We start from the raw sequence: 13,565 nt of genomic DNA on the forward strand, positions 1-13,565 counted from the left end.
TGTTTAATCATTCCTTTTTAGGTTAAAGTATGTCATATGCTATTACTAAATTAATAACTGAACTTATTACATTCGTTTATGTTATTTTTAACGTTATTTGTTTATTTTTTATAATTAATCATGTGCACAATTAATTGGCTCACATAATTACTATATTAACATACAATAAACTGCATTCATTAAATAATATAATATCTAATTCAATTAATTAGTATATTAAATTATTTTAATTATACATTAAATTATTTATTCGTGTAGTAATCATGTTTGTTTTACCTAATTTGGGGTTTAAATATTATATTTTAATTAAGTATATTGTTACAATGTACTAGTTCTCTTGTTTTTTATATTTTTCTCATGTTGGGGCACTGACACTGGAAACTGTTTTCTAATGCACATGAACTCGACTGCACTAACACCAAATTTGAAGATGAAGTTCACGTAGATGAATAAAATAAATTTGAAGTTGGAGACGAAGATAACCCCCCCTCCAAAAGGAAGAGGAGGCCCCGATGAGGAAGAAAAGAGGAGAAAGACGGGAAAACATCGAGGGAGGAGAGAAGAAGAAATTGTAGGGAATGAGGAAGAGGAAAGGTTGAATCTGAAATCGTCCCTTCCTATATTCTTGTTTTCTCTTATTGGTTTGTTTGATCCGCAATGTTACTATTTTTTGGTTTGTTTTATAGATTAATGGAAATTTAGTGCAAAGAGAGATGTTTTGAGGTCGGATTTAAGCCACTAGGGTTCTGAAATTTTATGTTTCTTTTTGGATTAGACATGAAAGGTCGTGTGTTGAGATCTGGTTTCTAAAATTTATTTTTAGATTTAAATTGGGACATTTAAGCTCTAAAACATGTTGTACTTTTGTTTATGCATGTTTACTTTTGAATTCAACTTTGATTTTTTGAACAAAGGGTGTGAATTAAAGTAGAACTGTTTTAAGTTCTGAAATTTCATGTTTCATTTTCAATAAATAATAGTAGAGGTATAATAGGTGTCAATGTTTTTTTTTGTTACAATTAGTTTATGGGTGAAGTTTCAGTTTGTCAACGTTCTTGTAGATGTTACTCCACCTCTTAGATTGTTACGGACTAGTAGAGAGTTAAAAATGGTAGACCGTGCGGGAAAGGTGCACCAAAGTGCTTTGGAGTCATCAGTTTGTTTCAAAGCCTAAACAATCCTTTAAGAGAGTCTTGAAATGGGCAAACGCTGAAGAGACCAGTGGGATACCCAGCGAAAACACATCTATACAACTCGGTCTAATCTTATTGCTTATTCGTGCATGAAGATTCTTCTCATATCCTCTTCGAGTGAGGCTGCCTTACTGACAGAAAATATTGCATAGAACCCAATTTCTTCTTCACCTGCGCCTTGAGTGTGTACTATCTAAAGGAACCTGTCGATGGAGGCTCTAAGGAGCAATTTATAAAGAAATTCGCCTCTTCCAAGGCATCTATGGTGCAACACATCTTGACAATAGGCCGTCAACTTATCAGAGTTGTTTAAGTGCTCTCCTCACTGCTGCTTCTCCAAACTACATGACTTTGTCTTTTATCATCCAAAAACATGGAGCCTTAATTGGGTTACGTCAAAGAGAGACGGTGACGAAGTGTATGGTGTGTAAAGAGAGGCCAACCTGATTATGGCGCAAAAGGAAACTGAAGTGAAGAAAATTAAACCAAGGAGATAGTATAACCATTTTTGAATATCAATATTCGCGTGAATTATTTATATGTGAGTTGATGATGTGGATAATCTTTCAGGAGTTCCCAACCAGAAAAAAATAAATAACAACTTTTAGAAATTGGAGAATATTTGCTACTGCTAGTCAACTTGTATCGTCTCTTAGCCAATCTATAGAAACACATACATTTAGTTATGCAATTTCTAGTCAAATATTTTCACTTTTCAAATGTACTCGAAAAATGTTAGAATCAATTCTTTTCAAAATAAAAAACTAGACTTCAAACCTGCTTACTTCAATGAAGGGAATATGATCATTATAAGGCTTCTCAATCAAATTCTTCACTTTTTGTTTAAAAGGGAAAAATAAATAAATATAGAAGCAAAATCAGTAAATGAATAATCTAGAATATTTCATTACATTGTTGGAAGGTGAAGGCATATTGGAAGATGTGCCAATTTATACAAATATTTTTTACATCATTTGCAGCAAGCTGGAAGTTCATGTTGTTCTCTCACCCCTAGCTTGAGGGGGAGTGTTGGCAGATAGGGACCAAGCTCACACGACTAAGGAATACCCACATATCCAAGTGTATTAGAAGATGGGCCCAAGACCATAAGACTAAGGAAGACCCATGCAACCAAGACATGAACTTCATCCCTGTCAAAAATGTTGATTTTCAAGACTTGATGAATTTAGCTCATGGAGAAAAAGGGAGAGAAACCTATTGGGAGAAAACTGGAGGAAGAAGGGTTATGGACTTGATTTTTCTATTTATAGATTTATGAAACTACTGTATTACAATAATACCCCTGAACTTAGGGTTAAGGGTTTAAGGTTTTAACCCTGGAACTTTAACTTAATTACATCAATGCCATTTCTATGAGATGACCATTTATTTACCATCATGCCATCTTGTATGTAGGCCTTGAGCCCGTCTTCTATATCTCTTGGTTGTATGAGTCTTCCTTGGTTTTATGGGTTTGGCCCCATCTTCTAATACACTTCTATATGTGGGTTTTCCTTGGTCGTGTAGGCTTGGGCCCTATCTTCCAACACTCCCCCTCAAACTGGGGGTGAGAGAACAACATTAACTCCCAGCTTGCTGCAAATGATGTATAAAATCTTTGTATAAATTGGCACATCTTCCAATATGCCTTCACCTTCCAACACTCCTCCTCACGCTGGTGCTCTCATTCATGAGGCCCAACTGGCATAATATCAATGAGAGTAAATCACTCCTAGCCGCTAAGACATTGCTCCATACTCCAGTCTTAAGTCATGCTGGATGTAGGGCACACTCCGTCTACTGTAGGTAGTGTGTCTATCGGCATTGCTCTGAAGTGTCCACCTCCACCACCGTGTCCCTCCACAGGGCAATGACTCTCAAGTGGTAGAGTAATATACGACATTAATGGGGGGAAATAATATAAATTTAATAATAAGTTCCTCCATCATGGACTTCCAACCACAAAAATTTTTTATATTTTTGACAGGGACAAATAAATAATGGTATGAGGTTACCTCTTTTTCAATAATAATGTCTCATCAAAAGAGACACAATAGCAGTAGCTGAAATGGGCTTGGGCCCATTTAACACGACCCAAAATAATCCTTGTAAAATGACCCATGAAATAATCCAATGTACCTATTTATTCTAAATAATATGCTGACCAATGAATAATCTGTCAATTCTTCAAAAATAATAATCCAGCCAGAGAAAAAGTTTACCGAGTCAAATAATAGACCAATACATCCGAGTTGTGGCAGAAATATGTTATGGTCCTGGGGTTAAGTACCTATGCCTTCCGCTCCTAACAGGCCGGTCTTTTGGGATGTATTGGCTAGGTGCTTAACATTTGGTATCAGAGCGGGCTCCCATGTCGCGAGTTCAAGTCCCGAGGCTCGCAAAGGCTGGATTAAAATTACTGGTAGGTCGCAGAGGCTAGATTAAAATTACTGGTAGGTCGCATCTAGGTATTATCGCGGTTGGGCCAGTGTCGTTGCGGTTGGGCTAGTGTTGTTGCGTCACCGTGGTCGTCGGCTCGCGAAAGTGGGGTGTAATGTTATGATCCTAGGATTAAGCACCTATGCCTTCTGCTCCTAACAGACCGGTCTTTTGGGATGTATTGGCTAGGACCTTAACAAAATATGTATAAGCTTTGGTCTAGACACGTATACCAAGGCAAAAAATAAGTGGCCCGAGTCAGATTGACCGGGACCCGAGTTGACTCGGTTCGAGTTGATCATGGTTGACTCGGTATGGAACAAAAGTCACACTAGAGTTGCTGGGAACTCGGCCGGTCCGGTTGGTCTAGAACAAGTTCAGCATGGCACAAGACTGAACCGGTGCTGATTAAATATTTCCTAACTTAGGAAAAATTGAAATCGGCAACTTGTCTTCCTCCCTGAAACAGAGCTTCCGTTTTCCTCCCCGCGGGAAGCCGAATAGAGGGACAACAACAATCATTTTTCTCGGCTGCCTTCCAAAATCTTGTCTTGCCACATGAATGTGAATTTCGGCAATGGAGTGGAAGGAAACTTTCTGAAAGTTAACGGAGCAATAATCAGCTCTATGACTTCCGCAAAAATAGCAGCAATGACTGAACTTTTCCAAACTTGGATTAATGAGGATTGCCGAGAATCGGTGATGAGTTCCAGAGAGAAGACCGATTATTTTCCAAAACGAGAGTTTTGGATTGTATTAGAATGTATTTACTTAATTCATTATTTCCTTAATTCATTTTTATGTTATGAGTGTATTTTACTATTTTGCCCCTTACTCTTTAAAACCTCATCTGTATCCTGTAAATCAACGGAATGAAAACCCCATCTGTATTCCCTTTCCGACGACGGCTCTTCCTTTCCCTTTTCGGCTACCATTTTTCGGCAGTTTCGCCATTATTTCCGACAAAGGGGTTTCCGCCACTCTGTTTGGACGGGACTCTGCTTTTCAAGCTATTGGGAGGCTCTTCTGGTATTTCCGGCGTCTTGCTTCCGGTGGTTATTCCCGGCAAAGAGGTTAGCTCCTGTTCCCATTTAATTTTTCTCTGGATTTCGTCGTCGAGAGTTTGTTTTTCTCTTGCTGCGTTCGTTTCTGGTTTTTGGGTGCCGATTTTGGGCGTCTTCCTGGATTCCTTGAAGAGACATCGTTTCCGGCGCCGAGAGGGTCGCCGAGAGCTGGTTCTTCTTCTGGCCTTCTCTGGTTGGCCGAGAGGTGAGGACTCTGTTGGTTTTCTCGAGGTTGGTATCATCTCGAGGGTAGTGGTCATTTTTGTGGATTATTCTTACTCGAATTTTTTTTCGAGCTCGTTGGTGGATTCTGAAGTCGCGAAAACGGGTTTGATTTATTTTGAAGAGCTTTGGTGGCAGATCCGATAAAAAAAAATAAAAAATTTGGAGCTGCATTGGTGGTTAGTGCTCCATGGAGACTTATTCATCTTCAGATTCTGGTTTACGTACCAGTTTGGCTCATTCAGTTTTTTACGAATCATCGAATCCGTACTATATCCACCACTCGGACAGCCCCGGGCAAGTCCTTGTCTCCCAACTTCTTACCGGCAAAAATTACACCAGTTGGAGCCGTGCAATGTTGATCGCCCTATCCGTGAAGAACAAAGTCGGTTTTGTCGATGGCTCCATTCTTGAACCTCCCAGTGCTGATCCTATTCTGCTTAACTCCTGGACCCGAAACAACAATATGGTTATCTCTTGGATCTTAAATTCCGTCTCCAAGGAACTTTCTGCGAGTGTTATCTTTGCTGCATCTGCCCGGGAAATTTGGCTCGATCTTCGGGATCGTTTTCAATAGTGGAACGACCCTCGTATTTTTCAGCTTAAAAGGGAATTGATGAACTTGCGTCAAGACAAGGATTCAGTTAGTACTTATTTTACCAAATTGAAAACCATTTGGGAAGAACTGCGCAACTACCGTCCTCATTGTTCTTGTGGGAAATGCTCTTGCGGTGGCGTTACGAATCTTAATGATCACCACCATATGGAGTATATCATGTCCTTCTTAATGGGCCTTGACGACTCTTTCTCCCATGTTCGTGGTCAGTTGCTCCTCATGGATCCGATGTCCCCTCTTAACCGTGTTTTTTCTCTGGTTGTCCAAGAGGAACAACAACGACGAACTACTCATGCCTCGGGTTCGAATGCTCCCACTGACACAATGGCGTTTGCAGTTAAATCTGACAAGACAGAGGTTAGTAAATCTGGGAACAACAACGACAGAGGTTACAATGCTCCACGCCCTCCGCCTTACCATACTTCCCGGACTCAGAATTCCAGTGCTCCTCGAAATCAAAACAAGGACAAGTATTATTGTACCAACTGCAAGATTACTGGCCATACCATCTCTCGTTGCTTCAAGCTCCATGGCTATCCGTCTGGATCTACATTCAACACCAAGCAAAATTCTCTTGCTCCTGTTCATCAAGTTTCCCTTGCTGATGCTCGCCCTGGTTCTTCTTCTGTCGGGGGTTTTATTAAGAATCTGGACCCCACTCAATGTCAGCAGCTCATATCCATCCTTTTTACACAACTGAGTAGCTCAGCAACGGTCACCACTGCTCCAGACTCTTCTACATCCAGTAGTTTGGCAGGTACTTGTTTTTCTGTATCCTTACGTTCCCTAAGTTCTTCTACTCCATTCTGGATTGTCGACTCCGGAGCTACTTGACATATTTGCTCTCAAGCTCATGTTTTTATCTCCTTGCATGCTATTCCTCATACTACCGTTACCTTGCCAGATAATTCTCATCTTTTGGTCCGTTTTGCTGGTGACATTAAATTACATTCTCACCTTATACTTAAAGACGTACTATTTGTTCCTCAATTCAAATTCAACTTAATCTCTGTTAGTGCTTTAGTTACTGCTTCTGGCCTTACAGTAAGTTTCTTTCCTGATTGTTTTGTTATCCAGGATCTCTCCACCCAGCGGACGATTGGCAAGGGTGACAAAGTTCAAGATCTCTATGTCCTCCGTGCTCAACATTTGCCCTCTGCTTCTCATGTTTTTGTTAGCAATGTTTCTGCCCATGTTTGGCATAATAGGCTAGGACACATTTCTTTCAAGCGACTTGATTTTTTGAAGGATCAGTTGCAATGTGATGTAACTAGATTACACAAAGCAGATCCTTGTTATATTTGTCCTCTTGCGAAACAACGTAGACTATCTTTTGAATCCCATAATCATTTATCAAAATTTCCTTTTGATCTTGTGTACTGTGATATTTGGGGACCATATCAAACTGTCTCTTATACTGGCCATCGTTTTTTCTTAACTCTTGTTGATGATTGTACTCGATTTACTTGGATTTATCTACTGAAGACTAAATCTGACGCTATTTCTGTGATATCGCATTTTTTTAACGTGGTTTCTACGCAGTTTAATGCCAAAATCAATATTTTTTTATCTGATAATGCCCCTGAGTTATCCTTTGTTGATTTTTTCACGTTCACGGCGTTTTGCACCAGTTTTCCTGTGTTGAACGGCCTCAACAAAACTCGGTTGCTGAAAGAAAACATCAACACCTTTTGAATGTGGCTCGGTCCTTGTTTTTTCAATCACGCATTTCTGTCTCTTTTTGGACCGAGTGTATTCTCACTGCAGCTTTCTTGATTAATAGAACTCCTTCTCCCCTCTTGCAACACAACACACCCTTTCATTTGCTCTACAACCACTCTCCTGATTATTTCCTCTTTCGTGTTTTTGGCTGTTTAGCTTTTGTTTCCACCTTAGCTGTTCATCGCCCCAAGTTCCACCCACGTGCTCGGGTTTGTGTTTTTCTTGGTTATCCAGCTGGTGTGAAAGGTTATAAATTCTATGATGTTGAGACTCACCAAGTTTTTATTTCAAGAGATGTCGTGTTCCCTTTTCATACTATTACCAGTTCAACTCAACTTACTGACCCCTTTCCTGATTTCGTTCTGCCTCATTCCTCCCTCCACGCTCCGCCTTTTCCTGACCTTGATTCTTCCCCCCTTCATGATTCCCCAGTTATTTCTGGTGTTCCAGTTGATGATCCCTCCCCTCTTCCTCTTCCTACACTTGTTCCTTCCTCCTCCGCTGTTGCTCCTCTTCGAACATCTACTAGGGCGACTCATCACCTCATTACCTGCAGGATTATCACTGCAATTTAATTTCAGGCTCTTCATCCTCTGCTTCATCCCGTACGTCTTATCCAATCTCTAATTCCATTTCTTACCATGCCCTTTCTGATTCGCACAGAAATTTTGTACTCACCCTATCTTCTCAAGTTGAACCTCAATACTATCACCAAGCCGTGAAATGTCCTGACTGGAGGTTAGCTATGCGTGATGAATTGGCCGCCCTGGAAGCCAACAATACCTGGACCGTCACTCCTCTACCTCCTGATAGACATACGATTGGCTGCAAATGGGTCTATAAAATCAAACTTAATTCTGATGGCTCTATTGAGCGATATAAGGCTCGTTTGGTAGCTAAAGGCTACACTCAACAAGAGGGTTTGGACTTTGTTGACACTTTCTCTCCAGTGGCCAAATTAGTCACTGTGAAGGTTCTTCTTACCCTTGCTGCTTCTCACAGTTGGCATCTCGCTCAGCTTGATGTCAACAACGCCTTTTTACATGGTGATCTTTTTGAAGAAATCTATATGGATCTTCCTCTTGGCTACCTTCGACAGGGGGAGTCCTCTCCCTCTCCCACCAAACTCGTTTGCAAGCTTCACAAGTCCCTTTATGGCCTCAAACAAGCTTCGCGGCAATGGTATTCCAAATTTTCTCATGTTTTAATCAATTTTGGCTTTCTCCAATCGAAATCTGATTACTCTCTCTTCACCAAAGGTCATGGTTCCTCCTTTGTCGCCCTATTGGTTTATGTGAATGATATCATCCTAACTGGTCCTTCCTCTAGTGTCATTAATGAGCTCAAACTTTTTCTGCATACTCAGTTCAAGCTCAAGGATCTTGGTTGTCTTAAGCACTTCCTTGGTCTTGAAATTGCTCACTCCAAGACTGGTATTGTGCTTTCTCAACGTCATTACACCTTACAATTACTTGAAGACTCAAGTTACCTAGCTTGTAAACCTACTCGTGTTCCCATGGATCCCAAACTTAATTTAAATGCACTGACGGTGACCTGCTTCCTGATATAACCCACTATCGGCGGCTTGTTGGGAAACTACTTTACCTCACTTTATCTCGTCCCGACATTACCTTTGCCGTTCACAAGCTCACTCAATTTGTGGCCCAACCCTGCCTTCCTCATCTCCAGGCAGTACATCACCTACTTCGTTATCTCAAGACCAGTCCTGGTCAAGGTTTGTTGTTTTCTTCTACTTCTTCCTTTCAGGTACGCGCCTACTCTGATGCTGATTGGGGATCATGCCTTGACTCTCACCGCTCTACTACCGGCTTTTGCATCTTCATTGGTGATTCTTTGGTCTCCTGGAAGGCCAAAAAGCAGACCACCGTCTCTCGATTCTCCGCCGAAGCTGAATATAAAGCACTTTCTTCAACTGCCAGTGAACTTATTTGGTTACAGCAACTGCTTCAAGATTTTCACGTCAAAGTCGACTCTCCTGCGTTGCTATACTATGACAATCAAGCTGCGATACATATTGCTTCTAACCCTACATTTCATGAGCGTACCAAACACATTGAGATCGATTGCCATTTTGTTCGTGATACTTTGGGCGTCCTCAAGTTACTTCTCATTCGTTCTCCATACCAGTTAGCTGACATGTTCACTAAACCTCTTCCCTCTACTCACCTTTTTTCTTTATTGTCCAAGATGGCTGTCAAGGACATTTATAAGCCACCTTGAGGGGGAGTATTAGAATGTATTTACTTAATTCATTATTTCCTTAATTCATTTTTATGTAATGAGTGTATTTTACTATTTTGCCCCTTACTCTTTAAAACCCCATCTATATCCTGTAAATCAACGGAATGATAATTTTAATTTGACTCTCGTTTTCGTCTTCCCGATTGTGTCTCTCGACGACAGAGCTCAACGGCTCTTTGCCATTCGAGGTTCTAACAGATTGACGGCAGATCAGCAGAGACCGAATACCAGCCTTTCCGACCGATGATAAACTCCTGTCAGTGGAAGAAACTGATAAACAAAGACGGCTAGATAGCAAAGTCTTCTCTATACGAATCAAATCGTCTCCTCTTCTCCTCACTGACACCCATGGCACCGAATGTTCTCTAGCTTTCTCTGATGGCGGGTTGTGTCATAATTGCTCCCGATGGCCAGCAGAATCGCTACCTGGAGAAGATGACTTCCTACGTCTTCCGGGCCTGTATTGTCGCCTCTTCCGGTGGCCTCATCTTCGGTTATGATATCGGTATCTCAAGTGGAGTGACGTCCATGGACTCTTTTCTTGAGGAGTTCTTCTCGTCCGTATTAAGGAGATGGCAACTTTTTATCAACTTTTTTTATCAATACCTATGCTACTACGAGGGCAGCTTCACAAAACAGAAAAATCGACGACCGGGTCCGACGACAGAGATATCGACGAGCAAAGATACCAGTGGAGGACGCAAGACAATACTAATAACGAGCAGGAAGAAAAAAAAATTGATACTCTCAAGTTCCTATAACGTATCATTGTTTAAAATTTGATAGGTTATAGGAACCTGATGGTGGGTGCTCCCTTTCTGCCCATTGCGGGTCCTATTTTATGGACCTATTATCACCTTTTAATACTATATTAATTTTATAATTTAAGAGTGATAATTAAGATATTTTAAAAGTAAGAATTTGATCAAGTATCTAGACATTAATAAAAGTAACCATTTTTGTTTAAGCATTCATTATTTTAAAATTAATTAAATTAATAGTTTTATTTTAATTGTAATTATTGTATTAATTTAGAATAAAATAAAATATAACTTAATTTATTAATAAAATACCCTATTTAATTATTTATTATATTAATGACTTTTAATATTATGCTAAATTACTAATTTAAGAGAGATAATTAAGATATTGTAAAAATCAGAATTTGATACAAATACCCTATTTGATTAAATATATATAATTAAACTAATATTTATTTTTAAGGAGTAACGTCCATGGAATCTTTTCTTAAGGAGTTCTTCTCGTCCGTATTTAGGAGATGGCAACTTTTTATTAACTTTTTTTTTTATCAAAACCTATGTTTTTATGAGGGCAACTTCACAAAGCAGAAAGATCGACGGTCCGACGGTAGAGATAACGACGAGCAAAGATACCAGAGGACGCAAGACAATAATAATAACGAGTAGGAAGAAAAAAAATTAAAATTTGATACTAGCAGGTTCCTATAATATATAATTAGATTTTTAAAATGTAATTATTGTATTAATTTAGACTAAAATAAAATATAACTTAATTTATTAATAAAATACCCTATTTAATTATTTATTATATTAATGACTTTTAATATTATGCTAAATTACTAATTTAAGATAGATAATTAAGATATTGTAAAAATCAGAATTTGATACAAATACCCTATTTGATTAAGTATATATAATTAAACTAATATTTATTTTTAATTATTATTTTTTCTTATTTTTTTAAATAAATTTTTTAAAAATCTATCATATTATTTTATGAATAAACTCATTCTCTTGTTTCCACTACATTTTTTATTGTGCACACTAACACAAGAAGACACTTTCTACTGTACTTTCCTTTGAGCACAATTATATGAAAATGTAATTCATTTTCACATTAATCGGTAAATATTTTTTCAGGCCCCGATTGAGATTCCAAAGCCAAAGGAAGTGTTATCAAATATCAACTTTAAGCAAAAAGAGTTGCAAGAAGGACATTCACTGAAAACGTCAATGTAATAAGCTCTCCAAGCAACTAAGGAGTGACATTAATTTGCATTGAAGGGAAAAGTATAGGAATGAAACATTAAAAAAGTAAAAATCTCTTTTATTCTTTGTTTTTCCTTTTTCCTTCTTTTTTTCTGATTCTTTTAGCGTTTCTATTTTTAATTTTAATTTATTATTATTTATTTCCTCTATATATTTCTCCTCAATTTTCTCTTCCTTATATTCATTATATTTTTTTCTCTTTTTAACTACCAAGATTAAACAATATTACCTATGAAAAATTCTAATTCTCCTAGATAACTTTTTCCTATTAACAAAAGTGGAAAAACCCTCAAATGGAAAAAAAATGTCTCTTTTAAAAAGAATAATAGTAGAAAATATAAATATCTAATATAATTAAATTTTAAAAAATATACTAAAATTAAATTATGATTAAGTATTTCACAAGTCTAAATTTTTTTATTCTTTAAATAATATAAATAAATATACACAAATAAAAATATATTTAATGTACTAATAATTATTTAACTGAATAAATTATTTAATAATTATTAATTAATTAGCCAATTCACATGTTGCATACTAATTATGTAATTAAATAACTCTTGGATTAATCAACCAATTAACCCATTTAATGTAATAAATAATTATTTAATTAATCATTGTAATCAATATAGAATACATAAAGGAAAATAACAAGTGCATAGCAATCAATTATTTACTAATTGATTTAAACCTATGTTTTAGAATGGAGGTAAAAGACTCCGTTTAGAATAACATGCGTTGAGTCAACTCCAATGGCTCACTCGAGTCTCTTGACACCGGGTTAACACGGATTAAGTAGTGGTAACACGTTTTTCCCGTCGTATAATATCTATAAAGCTTCGCATATCTGAACGGAAATATCTTTTTCTTTCTTATGCGCCAAGTGTGTTTTCTTTCTTATGCGCCTAGTATTGGCGCCAGGGGAGAGGAGAGGAGAGGAGAGCAGAGCAGTGCGAGAGCAACAAAAACGAGACAAAGAAAGGCAATGGGGAAGAGGAAGGTGGAGATGAAGAAGATGGAGGATCGCCAAGCTCTGCAAGTCACTTTCTCCAAGCGGAAGAAGGGACTGTTCAAGAAAGCTCAGGAACTCTCCCTTCTTACCGGCGTTCAACTCCTCGTCGTTGCCTTCTCTCCCGCCGGCAGGCCCTTTTCCTTCGGAGACGAGGGTTTGATCCACCGTTTCCTTCAAGGCGAGACGAACATGATTCCGAAGACGGTGGAAGACGAACATTTCTGCCTCGACAAGATCGACTTGGAGCAATGCAACATCGTCGCCAATCGGGAGGAACAAGAAGCCAATGCGGCAACAGAGCAGTTGACGGAGTGGCACCAGACACTGCAATGCCTTAATGATATTGAGACTCTGATGGCGAACGATCAAGAAGGAATTTCGCCAGAATCGGAAGTCGACAGAGTTTCACTTACACGATGAGTTCATGAGCTTGAGAGGTCTTTGATAGCGACCGATCAAGAAGGAATTTCATCCGAATTTGACGGAATGTCCTCGTCCGAAGCTTCGGCATCATCGGACGATTTCTTTGATGACCTGTGGATGTCCCCTACTACTGCCGTGGCTTCCAGGCCTGATCTTGGATCCATCCCGCGTTGAGGTTCAGTTATTTAATTCTTTACACTGTTTGATTGCTTGCCGCCACTGAGTTGGGAAACAGTGTTTCTGTATTTATTGTGTTCACAGGGCGTGTTTCTGTAATTTGACGGAGTGTTTCATATTGTCTTCAGGGTGTGGTAGTTATTAAAACATTGTCTTCACATCAACAGTGTCATTGAGATAATATTGGGCAGAGCATTATGAATGTCATTTGGATATTATTGGGCAGAGTATTTAACGTTCCCCCCTTTCTGTTGTTTTTCTCTTTATTTCTTTACTCCACCAGGTCTAGTGATTGGAATTCTCTTTTGGTTGCAGGGTTCCAATCACTAATGGTTGGAGAACCAATAGAGCAATATTGTTATTTTATTCATACTTGGATTTGCGTTGGACATAATACTGTGT

At 38.5% G+C, this 13,565-nt stretch overlaps 2 protein-coding genes across 2 annotated transcripts; both read left to right on the plus strand.

The window, feature by feature from the left end:
* Nucleotides 1–5,534: 5,534 nt before the first annotated feature.
* Nucleotides 5,535–7,831, plus strand: LOC137946614 (uncharacterized). Its single transcript, XM_068792944.1, has 4 exons — nucleotides 5,535–6,291; nucleotides 6,439–6,506; nucleotides 6,612–6,795; nucleotides 7,413–7,831. Exons 1-4 carry the CDS (start codon nucleotides 5,535–5,537, stop codon nucleotides 7,829–7,831), a joined length of 1,428 nt encoding a protein of 475 aa, XP_068649045.1.
* Nucleotides 7,832–12,536: 4,705 nt separating this feature from the next.
* On the plus strand, nucleotides 12,537–12,983 carry LOC137946615 (agamous-like MADS-box protein AGL13). The gene has a single exon (XM_068792945.1). The coding sequence runs from the start codon at nucleotides 12,537–12,539 to the stop codon at nucleotides 12,981–12,983; it is 447 nt and encodes a 148-aa protein (XP_068649046.1).
* The last annotated feature ends 582 nt before the right edge of the window (nucleotides 12,984–13,565 follow it).

This window comes from Aristolochia californica, unplaced genomic scaffold (genome assembly GCF_029961685.1).
Source record: "Aristolochia californica isolate CCGP_79_NKW_82.1479 unplaced genomic scaffold, dmAriCali1.0.hap1 SCAF_12, whole genome shotgun sequence".
In the NCBI taxonomy this organism is placed as follows: domain Eukaryota; kingdom Viridiplantae; phylum Streptophyta; class Magnoliopsida; order Piperales; family Aristolochiaceae; genus Aristolochia; species Aristolochia californica.